At 42.9% G+C, this 23,128-nt stretch overlaps 1 protein-coding gene across 1 annotated transcript in view; it reads right to left on the reverse strand.

The window, feature by feature from the left end:
* Positions 1-12,177: 12,177 nt before the first annotated feature.
* Positions 12,178-23,128, reverse strand: part of LOC135557882 (leucine-rich repeat and fibronectin type-III domain-containing protein 2-like) — a 184,935-nt gene continuing 173,984 nt past the window's right edge. Inside the window, exon 5 of the mRNA XM_064991571.1 lies at positions 12,178-16,592. Within this exon, the coding sequence (XP_064847643.1) occupies positions 15,569-16,592 (1,024 nt within the window). The 3' untranslated portion in view covers positions 12,178-15,568. The remainder of the gene's footprint in view (positions 16,593-23,128) is intronic.

Here is a 23,128-nt window from a genome sequence, read left to right on the forward strand (position 1 = left end):
ACTAAATAAACTTCAGTTAGTGCTAAATACGGCTGTTAGAATCCTGACTAGAACCCAAACATTTGATCATATTACTCCAGTGCTAGCCTCTCTACACTGGCTTCCTGTCAAAGCAAGGGCTGATTTCAAGGTTTTACTGATAACCTACAAAGCATTACATGGGCTTGCTCCTACCTATCTCTCTGATTTGGTCGTGCCGTACATACCTACACGTACGCTACGGTCACAAGACGCAGGCCTCCTAATTGTCCCTAGAATTTCTAAGCAAACAGCTGGAGGCAGGGCTTTCTCCTATAGAGCTCCATTTTTATGAAACGGTCTGCCTACCCATGTCAGAGACGCAAACTCGGTCTCAACCTTTAAGTCTTTACTGAAGACTCATCTCTTCAGTGGGTCATATGATTGAGTGTAGTCTGGCCCAGGAGTGGGAAGGTGAACGGAAAGGCTCTGGAGCAACGAACCGCCCTTGCTGTCTCTGCCTGGCCGGTTCCCCTCTTTCCACTGGGATTCTCTGCCTCTAACCCTATTACAGGGGCTGGGTCACTGGCTTACTGGGTCTCTCTCATGCCGTCCCTGGAAGGGGTGCGTACCTGAGTGGGTTGATTCACTGATGTGGTCATCCTGTCTGCCACCCCTTGGGTTGTGCCATGGCGGAGATCTTTGTGGGCTATACTCAGCCTTGTCTCAGGATGGTAAGTTGGTGGTTGAAGATATCCCTCTAGTGGTGTGGGGGCTGTGCTTTGGCAAAGTGGGTGGGGTTATATCCTTCCTGCTTGGCCCTGTCCGGGGGTGTCCTCGGATGGGGCCACAGTGTCTCCTGACCCCTCCTTTCTCAGCCTCCATTATTTATGCTGCAGTAGTTTATTTGTCGAGGGGGCTAAGGTCAATTTGTTATATCTGGAGTACTTCTACTGTCCTATTCGGTGTCCTTTGTGAATCTAAGTCTGCGTTCTCTAATTCTCTCCTTCTCTCTTTCTTTCTCTCTCTCGGAGGACCTGAGCCCTAGGACCATGCCCCAGGACTACCTGACATGATGACTCCTTGCTGTCCCCAGTCCACCTGGCCGTGCGGCTGCTCCAGTTTTAACTGTTCTGCCTTATTATTATTCGACCATGCTGGTCATTTTGAACATTTGAACATCTTGGCCATGTTCTGTTATAATCTCCACCCGGCACAGCAAGGAGAGGACTGGCCACCCCACATATGCTCTCTCTAATTCTCTCTTTCTTTCTCTCTCTCGGAGGACCTGAGCCCTAGGACCATGCCCCAGGACTACCTGACATGATGACTCCTTGCTGTCCCCAGTCCACCTGACCGTGCTGCTGCTCCAGTTTCAACTGTTCTGCCTTATTATTATTTGACCATGCTGGTCATTTATGAACATTTGAACATCTTGGCCATGTTCTGTTATAATCTCCACCCGGCACAGCCAGAAGAGTACTGGCCACCCCACATAGCCTGGTTCCTCTCTAGGTTTCTTCCTAGGTTTTGGCCTTTCTAGGGGGTTTTTCCTAGCCACCGTGCTTCTACACCTGCATTGCTTGCTGTTTGGGGTTTTAGGCTGGGTTTCTGTACAGCACTTTGAGATATCAGCTGATGTACGAAGGGCTATATAAATACATTTGATTTCATTTGATTTGAGGATGTAGCTGGACAAGTGGAACATGTGATTCTGACTGGCCCGTTAAAATGAATGTGGGGCACACATTCAGGCGGAAACAGACAAGTGCTCTCCACATCAATATGGCTCAGCCATGTTTACTGATCATTATTGGATCTGTAGTGATAAGCCATACCTTTATTTACCAATAAACTGGACAGGTTGCTGTGTTTTTGTTAAACTGAATATCTCAATTATTGTAATGCATAAAACAAACTCCTCCATTCCAAGTAGATTAGGACGTCTTAGAATGAGCATTTTACAATTGAATAACGTTCCAATTGAGTCACAACGATCCTCAAAACTTGAGAAGTTTTGGTGTGGGTTAATTCCTTGGTATGGGCATTGGAAAATGCCCATGAGTTAGACCGATTGGGATATCATTTAGAATCTTTGGTAAATCTAACCACTTCAAGATTTTCAATAATGAGACCGGAATTGCAAGCCGCTCGCCTCACAGCTATACAGAATAGAGTAGTACATGACATGTTACTAGCACGAGAAGGGGGATTGTACCAAATGATAGGTGACCATTGCTGTACAATCATACCCCAGGGTGAGGGTAACTTGACCTTTCTAGTGGAACATCTGAAAGAGCTCAGCGGGGATCTCGCAAAATAACACCAACCAGATAGCAATTGGGATCCGTTTGGATGGGTTCAGTCATTATTTGGCGTTATGGGGTTATAGGGTTATAAATGATAGAATGCCTTTCCAGACCTACTTCCCTTTCCTGATTACATATCTGATGATGAGGACCCCAACTCTGATTTTAGGGCTAAGGGTATTAAACTTATGGTCCACTCAATTTGTATGACATGTCCCAAGGAAGGTAGATGTTCTTGGTGTTAGAAATCAATGAATGGTAAGGATGGACATTTTTAACCATGCTGACCCCTACCTTTGTGCATGTCCTATTTGCTGTTGAAGCTTGTGTGTAATGTTTTAATTTTGTGTTTCATTTTCTGTTCCAGATTGACTGTGTTTGAATAAGAAAGGTCTAAAACTCAGCAACCCAAAAGAAGGTTGTTAATAATGGATGAAATATCAAGCACAAACCTTTTTGTTTGTTTAAATGTATGTTTACCAATAATCGTGTAATGCTTGTACCCTTACACTTTTGTGGAAGAAGCTTAGCTTCTTGAGAGGGGAATGTCAGGGAAAAATTAGATACCTGATTTGTTTGATATTAATAGTAAACAGTTATATATTTAACTAAGAGTTAGACTGGCCTGCTAATACTGAGTTTTTATGATGTCCACTCTAGCTTCCTGCAGTTAGTCTGGGCATCTGGTTAAGGAAATGGGTTTCGCTAGGGATTGCTTGAGCTGACAATGACTTGGTGATAAACATCTAAAAGCCGGCATTCTATAGACAAGATGTGGTGTGTGTGACCCGAGATAGAGAGAGCCTGGAAGAGTTTAGAATGATGCCTCATTGTCTCATCTTCCTGGCAACTGGGAAACTAAGTTGGGTTGGAAGTAAAACGACATCACTTGCAGATAACCAGGAGATGGATCAAGGTGGGAATGGTAGAAATATCTGACTGAGCATTTAGGGCCTATATAAGATGGCTGTTTTTTCATTATCAGTTAAGCTCTCGGCAACACAACCTAGAGTGTGCGGTCGACGGTTTCATTCTTGCAATAATTAATCGATGTTGAATAAAGATGTTCGTTTGAGTAATTGTCACTGAGATCTCTTATTCTAGTCATGGTAGCCAAAATAATTGTCAACTTACATTTTTCAACATGAGCCTAAGTTTTAATTGCTTAATTAAGTCAGGAACCACACCTGTGTGGAAGCACCAGCTTCCAAAATATACTGTCAGTTTCCTGCATACACAGTATATCTTATCTATGAACAAAAACTGATATCGATATAGATTTTCCATATCAGTGCCATTACTATAAAATAATCAATGTTAGCTTATACAACAATATACATTGTTTACAAAACATAATTTTGGAAGGGGACTTCAGAGGTTTAAAGAAAACATACCAACAGTTTTAAATTGAAATCAAACTGTGATCGATCAAAATCTGCAACTTGATCAATGTTTTTTTTCTTCTTCTTTCAAGTCTTGTAGGACTATACTGTAAACAGGCTGAGCACAAGCCTCACGGCCTACTTGCTGGGCTAGTAACCGAAAGGTCTTTGGTTTGAATCCCCAAGCCGTCTAGGTCTTAACCTAACTGCTCCTGTAAGTCAAATCAAAGTTGCTCTATGTTAGAACGTCTGTTAAATGACTAAAATGTCAAATGTACTTGGATTGGATCAATTGCACCAGCTAAATCATTTAGATTGAGAGCATTGTGTTCATTCAGTAATTGAATACATGTGATGAAAACCAAGCACATTTCCTTTTTCTTTCCCTTATGATGAGTTTTGGACTGGGAAGAGAGGGTAGTCTACAGGGAGGAGAGGGTAATCTATAGGGAGGAGAGGGTAGTCTACAGGGAAGAGAGGGTAGTCTACAGGGAGGAGAGGGTAATCTATAGGGAGGAGAGGGTAGTCTACAGGGAGGAGAGGGTAGTCTACAGAGAGCAGAGGGTAGTCTACAGGCAGGCGAGGGTAGTCTACAGGGAGGAGAGGGTAGTCTACAGGGAGGAGAGGGTAGTCTACAGGGAGGAGAGGGTAGTCTAGAGGGAGCAGAAGGTAGTCTACAGGCAGGAGAGGGTAGTCTACAGGGAGGAGAGGGTAGTCTACAGGGAGGAGAGGGTAGTCTACAGGGAGGAGAGGGTAGTCTAGAGGGAGCAGAAGGTAGTCTACAGGCAGGAGAGGGTAGTCTACAGGCAGGAGAGGGTAGTCTACAGACAGGAGAGGGTAGTCTACAGACAGGATAGGGTAGTCTACAGGGAGGAGAGGGTAGTCTACAGGGAGGAGAGGGTAGTCTACAGGCAGGAGAGGGTAGACTACAGGGAGGAGAGGGTAGTCTACAGGGAGGAGAGGGTAGTCTACAGGGAGGAGAGGGTAATCTATAGGGAGGAGAGGGTAGTCTACAGGGCGCAGAAGGTAGTCTACAGGCAGGAGAGGGTAGTCTACAGGGAGGAGAGGGTAGTCTACAGGGAGGAGAGGGTAGTCTACAGGCAGGAGAGGGTAGTCTACAGGGAGGAGAGGGTAGTCTACAGGGAGGAGAGGGTAATCTATAGGGAGGAGAGGGTAGTCTACAGGGAGGAGAGGGTTGCCTACAGGGAGCAGAAGGTAGTCTACAGGGAGGAGAGGGTAGTCTACAGGCAGGAGAGGGTAGTCTACAGGGAGGAGAGGGTAGTCTACAGGAAGGAGAGGGTAGTCTACAGGAAGGAGAGGGTAGTCTACAGGGAGGAGAGGGTAGTCTACAGGGAGGAGAGGGTAGTCTACAGGGAGGAGAGGGTAGTCTACAGGGAGGAGAGGGTAATCTATAGGGAGGAGAGGGTAGTCTACAGGGAGGAGAGGGTTGCCTACAGGGAGCAGAGGATAGTCTACAGGGAAGAGAGGGTAGTCTACAGGCAGGAGAGGGTAGTCTACTAGAGATAAGATGTCTTAGAAGCATAGTGTGATTAGGCCTATAAAGGTTACAGTTATTTTTTCAATGCCTCATGCAGTGAGTTTTCAGCCAGAGGGGGGTATTTTCTTGCTCCCCATGTTACCGTGAATCTCATAGTGTTTGAAAATCAAAATTTATGTCTTAACTTTTAACTTGATGATGTCATTGGGTTAAACTTTTTAACTTTATATTTTTTTTCTACAAAAATGTGTCATTTTCACATATGTAGACAGACACTGGTATTTTGCTGGAGGTAATGAATATTACGTTGAATAGTGATGGAATTGCCCAACCCCCTAGAGTCTATTGATGCACCGGTCAATCTAAGTAACAAAATTTAAAAAATCCTCATCAAAATCCATCAGTTTAAACTAGAGATATCTTAATCCACCGCATTCGCCTATGTCGCCCTTCTGCATCTGTGGCGGAAAGTGGGAGAGCTACAGTGCTGTTTGTCAGAACAGTAGACGTCTCGAGAATCGGTCTTCTCACGAAAATGTCTCTAGCATCCGAACGGTTTGGCCTACAAACTAATATGACCACTCTAAAGAAAGGGGACTCGATGGTGTTCTCCGTTTTGTCACAGAATTCGTCTAAAGGTAACTCCTACAAAAGAATGGAAGAATGGAGGTAGTTTTTTGCCCCCAAAAAAGGGGTTAAATGTCAAGAAAAATAAATATTTCCTGAGGTTTCTATCTTACATCTCCTATATATAGGACAGATGCTTCAAAACCTTAAGAAATTGTTTTTTAACTTTATATTTTGCCATATATGTATGTGCTATTCAATATATTGCTATGGGCTATAGTATAGTATAGTATAGTATAGTATAGTATAGTATAGTATAGTATAGTATAGTATATTGATATAGTAGTAAAGGCCAAATGCAAAATGTTTATTTTGATACCTAAAAGGGTCCTCAATTTTTAAAATCAAGTAGCTAAATATTCCATGGTATGACCTTCTGAAAACAACTCCATATGTCATCTTAGAACCCCCCCCCCCCCCCCAACGGCTTAGACCATTAAGAATAGCCCTGTAAGAAGAGTGCCCCTCTACTGATCTTCCAAAACCACTTCCAGCAGCATCTGGTCTCCCATCCAGGGACTGACCAGGACCAACCCTGCTTTAGTGCAAAGGCAAGCCGGAAGTGTGATGCAGGGTGGTATGCAGCTGAGATTGATACATAGATGAATTGTCTTGGACAAAACATAAATGCATGTAACATGAAAAAATGCATCAATACAGTATACAAATATAGCAGGAACATTTCCAGAAAGATCGGAAAACCTTACCTTATTTTGTTCATCTTTACCGGTTCGTTGCTTTAGTGAAATGACAGTTTCAGAAATTCCTATTAGTGAACTGACAGATGCACTGACAGGTGCACACAGTTCAAAAGGAAGAAAAAAGCCAACCCTAGTCATAGCAGAATGACAAGCAACAACATAACAAAACACATGAAAGGAATTCGCTGGAGTAGACATGAGAAGTGGGGTAGACCCAAACATAACCTTTCTTTTTGTCAATATTGTTTACCAGAAGCTGTTTGAGTTCAATTGACCTGAAACATCAAGGCACGGGTATTACCCAACCTGGACTCAGGGGTAAATGTAACATATTAAACGTAAATCTGGAACACTTCAATTAAGATTATATATAATGTTTTGTAATGGTATGTATTAATTTGTGGATAATATGGTATAATATGTAACAAATAACAATTAGTATGATATGTTCCAAATTGCAATTGGTACATTATGTTACGCATTTGCAAAATGTATGATATGTTACGAATTCCAATTTGTTGTGGCTAATGTTAGCTAGGTGGCTAGTTCTAATTTTAGCTAGGTGGCTAATGTTAGCTAGGCTAGGGGTTAGAGGTCAAGGTTAGGCTGCAGCACCGCCGATTAATATATATATATATTTTAGTTCCATGACAATTGTGAACTAGGCCTGTATGAGTGGAGAATAATAGGAGTGCTGATCTGGGATCAGTTTTCTTCTACATCATAATGAATAAGATTGTATGGACATCTCCTCGATCCACACTCCTACTCTGAGATGCTTTGTGGATATGGGTTCAATCACAGAGCCCTTAATCATTTAGCAGACACTCTTATCCAGAGTGACGTACAGGAGTAATTTGGGTTAAGTGCCTTGCTAAAGGACACATCAATAGATATTTCACTTAGTCGGCTCAGGGATTAGAACCAGCAATAATTACACTTACTGGCCAAATGTTCTTAACTGCTAGGCTATCTGCCGCTAGGCAACCCAGATCTTCCATTTAAGTATAAATAGAATGGGAATCCACTCCTTTGCTGGATTTTCTATGGTTTGAAATACAGTAGTATTAAACAGTGGTCTCTAGCTTCCTGCTCATGCTAGTCACTGGGGTGATTGACCTCTGCCTACTCCTTTAACATTTGACCCCCAACATACAGGAACACAGCTGTCACTCACTTCACAAATTAAGCTTTGAGTCTGTTTTCAATAAATTAGTACATGACCCAGTGGATACATCAGTTGTATTTTTTGTACCTTTATTTAACTAGGCAAGTCAGTTAAGAACACATTCTCATTCACAATGACGACCTACACCTGCCAAACCCAGACAGCGCTGGGCCAATTGTTCACCACCCTATGGGACTCCCAATCACAGCTGGTTGAGATACAGCCTGGATTTGAACCAGTGTCTGTAGTGGGGGAGCCCAAACGGCATACCCTCATTTCACTATGTGGTGTATGAATTTCCTTGGGACATGAATCTGTCGACCAATGTGAAGAACAACAACTCTGTTGGCCAGTCAAAAATGTGATTGGATAAAGTCCTCAATTTACATTACCTGTTTGTAGGTCCTTCGGCCTGTTTCTATAGACCTATTGTAAATATATTCAACTTGGAGGGGGCAGTCTCACTTAAGAGCTTACTGTAGGTAAATCCATTGAGCTAATATTAGCATGATGTCCATTTTCATCTTCCTTCACAGACATCTGTCATTTTGTTGACTTTTGGTTTTACTTTATCTGCCTTAGAGGTTACTAAGGTCATTGTAACCTTCAACCTCCAGTAATCCACTCTAGACCCACTGCTCATTCTCTTATGTTCACTCTACCTATTTGTATATAATGTATGTAAATTCATCTGTCTGTATTCTGTCTATAAATATTGTCTATTACTAGCAGTACCATATCACCAAGTAAAAGTCTGAGTATGTGTAAATGTACTTGGCAAATTATTCTACTGTATTTCAACAACCTGTACAGGTAACTTACAACCACAGGGAGGCACTACTGTATTATGTGGGATGTTGACCACTTCTGCACCTCACATTGGTGTTTATCTATGCATATCTGAATGTACTTTAAAGCTCATTCATTTTAATAAGGCTACCTACCTATTCACTTTTACCTCATCATTATTCTGTAACTGTAACTTCACTGTAACTTTAGTTGCAAATGATAGAAAATGCAGGCATAATCAAATATGGAAAACATAGAGACTGTGTGTGCTGCTCTCTAGAGTTATGTTAAATAGATCAACCTTTTCCTATGCTAGACATCAAGTTGTCAATGCTCGATAAGACCCTAATGGCTAAGTGGAAGGTTTCAGCCAATGGGTTCCATTCCCCCTGGCACATCCCATGGCTCCAGTACACCAATACTCTTCACCTCGGGATTCATGTTTCAGACATGGTAACCCTGGAAGAACAGCCACACGACCAAGTAAATAATCCACACGAATCAAGATGACCCTGACTTTTTGGTGCAGTAAGGATACACTTCTGAAAGATTCCAGGAAGAAACATCTCATGTACTTGTTTGGTTCTGGGGTAGTAAGTCGGTGGTAGGTTGTTTATGCAATTGTAAATACTGCAACATGTATTTGTTGACTATGTTCTATTTCATAAAGTTTTAGAGATAAAGAGAATGGGTGTTTGCGTAGAACACTGGTCATATAGGCACAACACAAGTGTATCAATGCGACCCATCAAATATATATTTTTTGCACTTAGAATCAGTGAAAAAAACAGCAGGTTTCCATTTTAACCTTAGTAGCGACCCATTTGGACAGTTACAGTGCATTCGGAAAGTATTCTGACCACTTGACTTTTTCCACATTTGTTTTGTTACAGCCTTATTCTTAATTAGATTTTTTTATTATTATGTCATCGATCTACACACAATACCTCAATAATAATAAAGCGACAAACTTTTTTAAATTAATGTTTACAAAAAAATAAAAATAATACCTTATACATCTAAGTATTCAGACCCTTTGCTATGAGTTCGAAATTGAGCTCAGGTGCATTCTGTTTCCATTGACCATCCTTGAGATGTTTCTACAACTTGACTGGAGTCCATCTGTTGTAAATTCAATGGATTGGACATGATTTGGAAAGGGACATACCTGTCTATATAAGGTCGCACGGTTGACAGTGCCATGAGGTCGAAGGAATCGTTCATAGAGCTCCGAGACAGGATTTGTGCAGCATTGAAGGTCCCCAAGAACACAGTTGCCTCCATCATTCTTAAATGGAAGAATTCTGCAACCACCAAGACTCTTCCTAGAGCTGGCTGCCCAACCAAACTGAGCAATGGGGGGAGAAGGGCCTTGGTCAGTGAGGTGACCAAGAACCCAATGGTCACTCTGACAGAGCTACAGAGTTCCTCTGCGGAGATGGGAGAACCTTCCAGGACAACGATCTCTGCAGCACTCCACCAATCAGGCCTTCATGGTAGAGTGGCCAGACGGAAGCTACTCCTCAGTAAAATGCACATGACTGCTCACTTGGAGTTTGACAAAAAAGGACCTAAAACCTCTCAGACCATGAGAAACAATTTTCTCTGGTCTGATGAAACCAAGATTGAACTCTTTGGCCTGAATACCAAGCATCACGTCTGGAGGAAACCTAGCACCATCTCTGCTGTGAAGCAGGGTGGTGGCTGCATCATATAACGTGGGGATGTTTATCAGCGACAGGGATTGGGAGACTAGTCAGGATCGACGGAAATATGAACGGAGCAAAGAACAGAGAGATTCTGGATGAAACCCTGCTCCAGTGCACTCAGGACCTCAGACTGGGGCGAACGTTTACCTTCCAACAGGACAACGACCCTAAGCACGCAATCATGTGGTATTGCGTATAGATTGATAAAAAAACTAACAATTTAATCATTTTTAGAATAAGGCTGTGTCATAATTGTTTGGGGAAAAAGTCAAGGGGTTGAAATACTTTCCAAACGCACTCTATATGCCTGCTTTCTGATGTTCTGTTGTGTGGTTATTAGGGCACGTTATTCAGTTAGCTCTGATTTCTGCGGGGTTCAATGAAGGGAATGCCTGGAATGTGTCAGTGCCAGGGGTCCTTGTGGTTGGTGGAACAGCGGGCGGCCTGGGAAGGGGCTGGGCACTACATGTCTGATATATATCCATGGTTGCTTTGTTATCCCTCTTTTTAGGTCCCGACAGTGAATTGTATACCTGATATTGTTAGGTCGTATTAGTTTGGTATAGGTGACGGCCAGACAGAAGCCTGTGCTCGTTCTGGGTCAATAAACCATACAATTCATAAAAAAATCAAGAAATGTTGTGGACATTCTCTCATTTATGATCTTTCGAGGTCATTACAATAAGTTAAAACCGATTGGTAATTGATGATGGGTAAATCATTAAATGTGTATACTGCATTAAGGCATTGCAATCAACGAGAGTCCTTAAAGGAAAACTCTTGGTATTTGTATTTGTTTCATTAGGCCATTGTTGACATAGTCTCAAAATATTTTGCTTTTCAGCAATAAACTTTTCAAGATATCTAACTTTCAAAATGCAGAAATCATCCCTCTATGATGCATTTTGTATCATATGATGCTACGTTTTGAATCACATTGAATTACTGAGACTGACAGCCTCCTATCTTATCCTATCCTCGGCTGCTGCATCGCCTCTATATGGATGTGGCAGGGAGGGTCTGAGCCATGGGCAGCCTGCCAGGCAAGCTGTGCCTCCTCCACACTGAGCCAGCACTATGCACCATTACCTCTCCTCTGCTCTACCCATCAGACACCATCAACATCTTTTCACCCAACACAGAGCATCTCACACCCCTTAGATATCCCTCACATGCATGTCCCCAATAGGGTCCATGCAGACACACACACACCAAATCCAATCAGTTTTACAAGTTGATTCAATGTCATCACACGTACATTTTTTGTTGTTGTTGAAATCAAGTGGAAACTATGTTGATTCAAAAGTTTTTGCCCAGTGGTCAGCGTCATATTCATCCGGGCACACCATAACAAAACAATTTGCAATGGAAAGCAAGAAGGAGTGTTTCTTATTGGACAAGTTCAGGTAGTAGTTCTGTGTTTCAGTCCATAATCTTCATCTTGGTGCCTAACAAATACGACCCAGTGTGCACTCTACTTTGGCTTAAAAAGGGCTTTATACACCTCACTCCACCTCTAACCACATGATCTCCCCTGGTTAAGCACATTGATGCCCCTACTTGCCTCCAACTCTTCCCTTGTACAAACACGTTTTAAAATGCATGCAGGAGCTAAGTGGATATCTAGGAGGCATGTGAATAAGATTGTCAACACAGGGTGTTAGGAGACTTCCCCTTATCCTAGTCCGGCTATGCTATGACTTAAGGAGTCCAGGGCAGGTTAATGTGGGGTTACCCATTAGTTTTTTTTCTCCGAATTGGACGTCAGTCGGGCCAATTAGTGGTCTGACATGTGATGCTGAGGTAGTCTCTGGGATTCCGGAACGCTGAAATCCACATTGGTTCTGGAATGCTGAAATTCCCAGAAATCCATGATCTCCTCAGAGCTGCTTCATACAGATCTACTTACTGTTTACCCCAGATCTACCAGAGGCTGACAATAGAAGATCAATGCTGAACAAGGCAATACAATTACATGACAAATGTTGCACATTACCACATCTTATAAGGGTCTGACAAAACACGAAAGCTCAGATTATCTAGATGTTTTTATATTTTTGTAGCAAAAAACAATATGTTTGACCACAGAAACATTGTCTACAACTCCAAATGAGAAATATAAATGGTTGTACTGCAAATGTACAGTGAGGCACCTCTTTATTTCTGTATGCCTACCAAGAAAATAAAGACACTAGTGTACAGCTTTTGTTCATTCTCCATCAATTATATATATAAAAAAGTCAATATACAGAGTCAATGTACAGATGCAGTTGATCCAGAATTCAGACAACACAATGTGAGGAAAGACAGATAGTGTATAAGGTTCTTAATGGGCCCATCAGTTTGTCCTCGGTAAACATGGAAGTTGTACACGTGTTACAGAAAAGCCAACAACTTCAGCATAGTTGAGAGCCACTTTGCACTGTACATTTATGCTACCTGTCAATTTATGCTACCAAACAAAAGAAAATCAAGTTTGATAATTCCTAGACACAGTTTACTATGAATTTCCAGTCCATTTCTCATGCCAATAACTGGTGAGGGAGGCAAGGTTTCTGCTTACCCTCAAATGTCAAACATTTTAGGTGATGAGATCCAGATACATTACACAGGTAAGTGTATCTAAGTACACTACCGTTCAAAAGTTTGGGGCCACTTAGAAATGTCCTTGTTATTGAAAGAAAAGCACATTTTTTTTGTCTATTAAAATAACATCAAATTGATCAGAAATACAGTGTAGACATTGTTAATGTTGTAACTGACTATTGTACCTGGAAACAGACGATTTTGTATGGAATATCTACATAGGCGTACAGAGGCCCATTATCAGCAACCATCACTCCTGTGTTCCAATGGCACGATGTGTTAGCTAATCCAAGTTTACCATTTTAAAAGGCTAAATGATCACTAAAAAACGAGACGAGTTTCAGAAGAAAGGTTTTTGTTTCTGGCCATTTTGAGCCTGTAATCAAACCCACAAATGCTGATGCTCAAGATACTCAACTAGTCTAAAAAAAAAGGCCAGTTGTATTGCTTCTTTAATCAGAATAGCAGTTTTCAGCTGTGCTAACGTAATTGCAAAAGGGTTTTCTAATGATCACTTTTAAAATGATAAACTTGGATTAGCTAACACAACATTCCATTGGAACACAGGAGTGATGGTTGCTGATAATGGGCCTCTGTACGCAGATATGTAGATATTCCATTAAAAATCTGCCGTTTCCAGCTACAATAGTCAGTTACAACATTAACAATGTCTAACAAGGTCTACACTGTATTTCAGATCAATTTGATGTTATTTTAATGAACAAAAAAAATAGATTTTCTATCAAAAACAAGGAACTTGATGCTTGCCTCTCAAAGATTGAGCATGTTGATCTGCAGTTTCTCTGAGGGCTTAATCTTTCTGTGCAAGACAGGGTAAACTCCTGCTGGTTGTTAGCTCTATACTGGGTTAATTGATTTAGAGGCCAACAGGGGCCATGTTCTTTTGCTGAAACTAATCATAGGACTCTCCTCTAATGAACCTTTTAAGTGACATCACGATAACAGTTACATTTTCACTTAAGACCTTACCCATTTCACATTGCTATCTTAAAAAGAAAATATTTCATGATTTTGAGGATGAATTGTTTGCTCGCTTTATACATGAATACAACTTGATAGGAACCAGATATGGCATTATTTAATGAAGCCTCAAATAAACATTCTGTATACAAAGTTAAAATATTCAAATACGGGGTTTCATGAAATAATTTCATATATACATTTTTTTATGATGAACTAAATTGCCTATATAAAGTGTATATATATATATATATACACAGTACCATTCAGTCAGAATGGGTTAAGAAACAAATGGTTCTGCAGATATAAAAAAATGCAGATGGATATACGGTCAGGTACATAATTATTGGCACCCTTGTTAAAGAGGAACAAAAAATAAATAATACAAACTGCATTTCATTTTTTTAAATCATATTATTTTACACTCAGGGAAAGGGCTTTTGTTTAATAAGTAATACAACAAATCCAAGAAAGATAGGGGTTAAATGTATTGTCACTGCTGTTTTTAGTACTACAGCACCCTCCCCTTGCGAGGATAACAGCACAGAGTCTTTTTCTCAAATGTTTTATGAGATTGGAGAATACATTGGGAGGGATCCTAGATCGTTCCTCCATAAAATAATCTTTCCAGATCCTTGGCATCCTTCGTCTGTGCTTATAGAATGCCCACTTCAATTCAAACCGCAGGTTTTCAATGGGGTTCAAGTGGAGGCTGAGATGGCCATTGCAAAATGTTGATTTTGTGGTCAATAAACAATTTCTTTGTAGATTTTGATGTGCGCTGGGGTTATTGTCTTGCTGGAAGATCCAGTTACGTCGAAGTGTCTCCTGGCAGAGGCAACCAGGTTTTTGGCTACAATCATCTGGTAATTGGTAAAGTTCACGATGCCGTTGACCTTAACAAGGGCCACAGGACCAGTGGATACAAAATAGCCCCAAAACATTAAAGATCCGTCATCATATTTTACCATAGGTATGAGGAACTTTTATGCATATGTTTCAAGACCAAACCCACCTCTGGTGTACTTAACCAAAGAGCTCTATTTTGATGTCACCTCTTTCTCTGAGCAAATGTATTAGTACAAAATAATATAATGTCCTTTTTTTGCATACAATATAGCTCAGTATTTGTATTATTTATTTTGTGAAGTCTTTTTAGTTAATCTTTATCAAGGGTGCCAATCATTTTGAACCTGACAGTATATTGAGGTTTTTCATAATGCAAATTTTGAAGTCAGAGCCCCGTCGTGTACAGAGGGGAAGAACAGTATTAGACAATGTGTGTTTGATCAGCAAAATAAAACATGTAAAAACATTAAATTCATTATATATTTCATATTCACTTACAACAGTATTAGTCCAGAGCCATGCATGGCCCAACATCTCTGCAACAGTAACAAGATGGACTTTCAGTGTTATGCCAATTTACAAGTCAACAAATACAGTGATTTGTTTCACGTTCCTTGTGTCAGAGAAACCATGGCCCTCCTCAGGAACAACAGGCTTCCCATTTCCTAGGTTTCATTGCATGTCTTACGTGTAGTTTGTAGTTGACCAGTACTGTGCATTCCCCCTCCCCATGTAGAGAACACACACATACAAACACAAAACAACCTCACTCCACGAATCAGCTCCATCCACCAAGCGTCGTTAGCCGACTTACCCACTTGGGGGAACTTTGTACATATCTGTCACAAAAATTGAGCATCCACAATAGATGAACATGAATGAATTCCATGCAGGACAAGGAGGGAGGAGGCATGGACTTCTCCTCCAGCCTGGAGGTCTATCAGAACTGAGGCATATTGCTATCTCTCTGGGGCAGTGTTTTAGAAGACACAAAGCAAGTCCTCATCTCTCCTAGACAGTACTCTCCATGACCCACTCTTGGCTGTCGAAGGTCCCCTTGCTCCCCCCCATATCCCCTTCCTCGTCACACTGTAGCAGCATGCCGTTCACAGACAGGCTCCTCTTAGTCCAGATGTTGCTGATGCGCCGCGGGTAACTGCACACCGGCGTTGTGGCAGTGGAGGTGCTAGAGGCCATCGCTTGGTCTGTTTGTTGATCTGTATCCATACAGTCCCCCATGTCAAATGACTGGCTCCTTTTTGGTTTGGAGTCATGAGTGAGCATGAGCAACCGGCTCAGCCGTGAGTCCATTGTCCGGCCCAGCAGGGGCTCCCTGTCCGTGTGGGGCCTATTGCCACCCGCCACCGGGGTGCTACTGCTGGATGAGGGCTCCCCCAGGTCTCCCCTGCCCTGGGCCCCCCGGAGCTCTAGGGAGTTGAAGGCCCCCAGCAGGTGATCCAGGTTTGCCCTGGGCTTAGAGGGGGCAGCCTGCCTCCACATAATGGCCAGGGTGCTGTTGGGGCTGTAGGAACCCTCCCCGACCACCGAGCCCCCCGACGAGGATGAGGACGAGGTGCTCTGGAGGGAACCACATTTAAACTCCACCACCTCATCCTGGAGGGTCACTTTGGCATTTGGTTTGGACAGGGGAAGGGGCACGCCGTTCTGTCCCAGCCGGCCCCCATTGGTCTGTGAGTGGGTGTCCATTACGCTGGTCAGCTTGCCGCTCCCCCCGATGCCACCCCCCTCATGGTCGGTGGCCTTGTAGCGTACCATCAGGATAACGATGAAGACGAGTAGCGTCGCCACGATGATGCCACCCACCACCAGGATCATGGTGCCCCCCAGAAACTGGCTGTGGAGAGACTGGCACTGTGTGTAGTCGTCGCGGGTAAAGAACTGGGCACAGCCCACCACGTTGGTGGCCGTCAGGGTGGTGGCGGTGTCGTCCCAGGCGGCCAGGACACACAAGTCGTACTTGGTCCCCGACACCAGGTTGGTCACCAGGAAGGCCTGGCTGGAGGCCGGGATCATCCTATAGAAACGGAGAGGAAGAGTTAAACATGGTGATGACTGAGTTGAGTCAGCATAATCATTGTTGGACATCCATGAAAACCTGTGAAAGTCAGCTGTGAAAACCTACTACATTTGATACAATTGAATTGATTTGGAGGATAATGTTATTAACATGCATCTTTCTTAACACCATGCATTTCATATCAATACAAAACTGTGCTTGAGTGTTCTTTATGATGCCATTTCCACTGAAAGAAAAGCAGGGCTTCCTCATTCCTGAGGAGTTGTCCATTGTTAAGTCTCTTTGTGGTTGAGGTTCTAGTCTAACAGACAGACAGCTGTAATTGGCTTTATCTCTCTAAACCATCTGTCCTGCTGCAGCAAACAGACGCTCTACCCCATGTCTGAGCCATGGAGATGTGAGAAGAATAAATAACCAGAACACAGAAGAAAAGAGTCAAAAAAGAGAGAAAGAGAGGGAAAAGGAAAAGATTGAAAGGCTTCTGTAACAGCGAGAGCCTCAGATACCTATGTTGCTCAGGCGACTCTTCGTCCGCTTATAAGGCAGGAACCTGTCTGAGAACATGACGAGTTATGTCCAGGGAACTGGCTCGGAGCTGTTCGACAACATCAATCATTCAGTCACAGTAGCTGGTCATGCACACAAATGTAGTATGCTGGCCATAAACACCCATGTAGTATGCTGGCCATAAACACCCATGTGATAAGCTGGCCATCAACACCCATGTGATAAGATAGTCATGCACACCCATGTAGTATGCTGGCCATAAACACCCATGTAGTATGCTGGCCATAAACACCCATGTGATAAGCTGGCCATAAACACCCATGTAGTATGCTGGCCATAAACACCCATGTGATAAGCTGGCCATCAACACCCATGTGATAAGCTGGTCATGCACACCCATGTAGTATGCTGGCCATAAACACCCATGTAGTATGCTGGCCATAAACACCCATGTGATAAGCTGGCCATAAACACCCATGTAGTATGCTGGCCATAAACACCCATGTGATAAGCTGGCCATAAACACCCATGTAGTATGCTGGCCATAAACACCCATGTGATAAGCTGGCCATCAACACCCATGTGATAAGCTGGCCATCAACACCCATGTGATAATATATAACCATATGATAATAACTATAAAAAATGATGCCATACCTTTTTTTCACATTGTTCTGTGTTTTCTGATAACTCACTGATAACTCACTCCACACTAATACAGCTAGAGCCTCAGATATTAGTGTGGAGTGAGCAAAAGATGCAAAATAATCTGAAACAGGAAATGCCCATGCCTGTTTGACACTGGTCTGATTCCATGCTTCAAGGATGCTGCAAGCACGTGGACTGGGATATTTTTATTTTATCTTAATTTAACTAGGCAAGTCAGTTAAGAACAAATTCTTATTTTTAATGACAGCCTAGGAACAGTGGGTTAACTGCCTGTTAACTGCCTGCCTCTTTCAGGGGCAGAATGACAGATTTGTACCATATCAGCTCGGGGGTTTGAACTTGCAACCTTATGGTTACTAGTCAAATGCTCTAACCACTAGGTTACCCTGCCGCCCCATGTTCCAGATAGCGTCGAACAACAACATTGATGTTAACGCTGATTCGGTGAGCGAATTTATTAGCAAGTGCATCGGTGATGTTGTACCAACAGCGACTATTAAAACCTTCCCCAACTAGAAACCGTAGATTGATGGCAGCATTCGCGCAAAACTGAAAACGTGATCCACTGTTTTTAATCAGGAAAGGCGACCGAAAACATGACTGAATACAACAGTGTATCTATTCCCTCCACAAGGCAATCAAACAAGCTAAGCGTCAGTACAGAGACAAAGTAGAGTCGCAATTCAAAGGCTCAGACACGAGAGGTATGTGGCATGGTCTACAGTCAATCAAGGACTATAAAAAGAAAACCAGCCCTGTCGCGGTCCACAATGTCTTTCTCCCAGATAAACTAAACAGCTTCTTTGCTCGCTTTGAAGACAATACAGTGCCACTGACTCGCCCTCTACCAAAAACCTGTGGGCTCTTCACTGCAGCCAATGTGAGTAAAACATTTAAACGTGTTAACCCTTGCAAGGCTGCCGGCCCAGACGGCATCCCTAGCCGCGTCCTCAGAGCATGCGCAGACCAGCTGGCTGGTGTGTTTTCGTACATATTCAATCAATCCCTATCCCAGACTGCTGTTCCCACATGCTTCAAGAGGGCCACCATGGTTCCTGTTCCCAAGAAAGCTAAGGAAACTGAGCTAAACGACTATCGCCCTGTAGCACTCACTTCCGTCATCATGAAGTGCTTTGAGAGACTGGTCAAGGATCATATCACCTCCACCCTACCTGACACCCTAGACCCACTCCAATTTGCTTACCACCCCAATAGGTCCACAGACGACACAATCGCAATCACACTGCGCACTGCCCTAACCCATCTGGACAAGAGGAATACCTATGTAAGAATGCTGTTCATCGACTACAGCTCAACATTTAGCACTATAATACCTTCCAAACTCGTCATTAAGCTCGAGACCCCTGGTCTCGACCCCGCCCTGTGCAACTGGTTCCTGGATGGGACGCCCCCAGGTGGTGAGGGTAGGAAACAACACCTTCACCTCGCTCATCCTCAACACTGGGGCCCCACAAGGGTGCGTTCTCAGCCCTCTCCTGTACTCCCTGTTCATCCATGACTGCGTGGCCATGCACGCCTCCAACTCAATCATCAAGACAAAATTACAGGTGGTAGGCTTCATTACCAACAACGATGAGACGGCCTACAGGGAGAAGGTGAGGGCCATCGGAGTGTGGTGTCAGGAAAATAACCTCACACTCAACGTCAACAAAACAAATGAGATGATCGTGGACTTAAGGAAACAGCAGAGGGAGCATCCCCCTTTCCACATCAACGGGACAGTAGTGGAGAAGGTGAAAGCTTTAATTTCCTCGGCGTACACATCACAGACAAACTGAAATGGTCCACCCACACAGACAGCGGGGTGAAGAAGGCGCAACAGCACCTCTTCAACCTCAGGAGGCTGAAGAAATTTGGCTTGTCACCAAAAACACTCACAAAGTTTCACAGATGCACAATCGAGAGCATCCTGGGGCTGTATCAGGGCTGTATCACCACCTGGTATGGCAACTGCTCCGCCAACAACCGTAAGGCTCTCCAGAGGGTAGTGAGGTCTGCACAACGCATCACCGGGGGAAAACTACCTGCCCTCCAGGACACCTACACCACCCGATGTCACAGGAAGGCCAAAAATATCATCAAGGACAACAAAGACCCGAGCCCCTGCCTGTTCACCCCGCTATCATCCAGAAGGCGAGGTCAGTACAGGTGCATCAAAGCTGGGACTGAGACGCTGAAACAGCTTCTATCTCAAGGCCATCAGACTGTTAAACAGCCATCACTAACATTGAGTGGCTGCTGCCAACATACTGACTCAAATCTATAGCCTCTTTAATAATTAAAAATTGGATGCAATAAATGTATCACAAGTCACTTTAAACAATGCCACTTTATACGTATAATGTTTACATACCCTACATTACTCATCTCACATGTACAGTGGGGCAAAACAGTATTTAGTCAAACACCAATTGTGCAAGTTCTCCCACTTAAAAAGATGAGAGAGGCCTGTAATTTTAATCAAAGGTACAATTGAACTATGACAGACAAAATGAGAAAAGAAATCCAGAAAATCACATTGTAGGATTTTTAATGAATTTATTTGCAAATTATGGTGGAAAATAAGTATTTGGTCAATAACAAAAGTTTATCTCAATACTTTGTTATATACAATTTTTTGGCAATGACAGAGGTCAAACGTTTTCTGTAAGTAAGTTAAGGTTTTCACACACTGTTGCTGGTATTTTGGCCCATTCCTCCATGCAGATCTCCTCTAGAGCAGTGATGTTTTGGGGCTGTTGCTGGGCAACACGGACTTTCAACTCCCTCCAAAGATTTTCTATTGGGTTGAGATCTGGAGACTGGCAAGGCCACTCCAGGACCTTGAAATGCTTCCTACGAAGCCACTCCTCCATTGCCCGGGCGGTGTGTTTGGGATCATTGTCATGCTGAAAGACCCAGCCACGTTTCATCTTTAATGCCCTTGCTGATGGTAGGCTTTGTTACTTTGGTCCCAGCTCTCTGCAGGTCATTCACTAGGCCCCCCCGTGTGGTTCTGGGATTTTTGCTCACCATTCTTGTGATCATTTTGACCCTATGGGGTGAGATCTTGCGTGGAGCCCCAGATCGAGGGAGATTATCAGTGGTCTTGTATGTCTTCCATTTCCTAATAATTACTCCCACAGTTGATTTCTTCAAACCAAGCTGCTTACCTATTGCAGATTCAGTCTTCTCAGCCTGGTGCAGGGCTACAATTTTGTTTCTGGTGTCCTTTGACAGCTCCTTGGTCTTGGCCATAATGGAGTTTAAAGTGTGACTGTTTGAGGTTGTGGACAGGTGTCTTTTATACTGATAACAAGTTCAAACAGGTGCCATTAATACAGGTAACGAGTGGAGGGCAGAGGAGTCTCTTAAAGTTACAGGTCTGTTTGTAGGTGACCAAATACTTATTTTCCACCATCATTTGCAAATAAATTCATTAAAAATCCTACAATGTGATTTTCTGGATTTCTTCCCCTCATTTTGTCTGTCATAGTTGAAGTGTACCTATGATGAAAATTACAGGCCTCTTTCAACTTTTTAAGTGGGAGAACTTCCACAATTGGTGTCTGACTAAATACTTTTTTGCCCCACTGTATATACAGTACTCTATACCATCTACTGCATCTTGCCTATGCCGTTCCGCCATCGCTCATCCATATATTTATATGTACATATTCTTATTCATTCCTTTACACTTGTGTGTATAAGGTAGTTGTTGTGAAATTGTTAGATTACTTGTTAGATATCAATGCATGGTCGAAACTAGAAGCACAAGCACTTCACTACACTCGCATTAACATCTGCTAACCATGTGCATGTAACCAAAATAATGTGATTTGAATTTTATTTTATTTGATCAAAAGTTGCTAATATTAAATGTTTTGGTCCTCAGGGGATGTAATCTATTACACAGTGATAATTGCTTGCTTGGTATAGGCATGGGATGGAGGGAAATTCCAGTGCTTAGTGAGTATTTTGCCAGGCACTGCTCTGTCCTGTGACTGATTCATGTCAGGCCGTCTGTGTTGAATGTTTCATTCAGCTGAATTAAAATACATCAGGACAAAGTGGAACTCAGGAAAAAAACGTCTGGCTGTGCTTATCACAAGGAGATGAATACAAGTTGTTTTCCCTACACCCTTTGGGCATCGAAAGGCAATTTGGAGATTGCTTTAAATCGTTTCCAGTGAAGGCATGAGGCCATAACATTAATCAGAGCGAGAGAGGATGTGAGTCCTTAAACATTGCTTCTGGGAAGGAAAAGTAGTGGGGATAGGCACCAGTCAGCCACAGCTACCCTCATCCTCCCAAACAGTTTAAAAGCTATTGTCAGATACAGTTTCAACACACTTCCTTATTGGCAAGAAAGTAAAAAAGAACTGAAAACAAACAAACAAATCATTGCTTCAGGTTATAGCATTTCTCCCACTCAACAATCATTAAAGTATTTCATGGCTAATCCCCCCCCAGGAGGACTGTATGATTTCTTAAGGCGGCCTCTTTCTCTGGATAACAGACAAGGTCATGCCAAATGGGTCTCTTGCTCCATTGATTCAGCCTAAATGTCAGGGTGCTGGGAAATGTGATTATGCTTATATAAGCAAAAATCCCTAATGGGCTCTGCACTCCCTGCCAGGGAATTTATTGGGAGATGCTGCTGAATTGTACTATAGCGGTAGTGGGGAGATTAAATGGAACTTGATGCTAGCCTGTGTCTGTGTCCATACCTTTGATGTTACATTCGTTCGATGAATTAGACCAAGGTGAAGCATGGTACATTTTCCTTTTATTAAATGACACCGGGGAAAACCAACAAAATACACAACCGAACGTAAAGTTCTGCAGGGATAAACAGCAACTATGCAAAAACAAGGTAGAAAACAGGCTGCCTAAGTATGATCCCCAATCAGAGACAACGATAGACTCTGATTGGGAACCATTCCCGGCCAGCAAAGAAACAGAAAAACTAGAATGCCCACCCAAATCACACCCCGACCTAACCAAATTGTCACGAATCTCGCCGAAGATGGTGCCTCTTCCTGTTCGGGCGGCGCTCGGCGGTCGTCGTCGCCGGCCTATTAGCTGCCATTGATTCCCTTTCCGTTTGTTTCTGTTTATTGGGTAATTGGGTACACCTGTTTTGAGTTAGTGTTTGTTTGTAGGCTATTTAAGGGCACTAGGCCCGCTGGGTATTTGTGCGTGCTTGTTTTCCTGTTATCTGGTGTATGAGTATATTCAGTATTTTTCCGGACAGTTTTAGTCCGTTGTATTTTGGGACGGGTTGTTTCATGCGCCCTGGTGTTTTGCATGTCGTGGCTCCACAGTCTATGGAATAAAATATCCACGAACTGAAT

This window comes from Oncorhynchus masou, chromosome 16 (assembly GCF_036934945.1).
Source record: "Oncorhynchus masou masou isolate Uvic2021 chromosome 16, UVic_Omas_1.1, whole genome shotgun sequence".
Classification (NCBI taxonomy): Eukaryota; Metazoa; Chordata; class Actinopteri; order Salmoniformes; family Salmonidae; genus Oncorhynchus; species Oncorhynchus masou.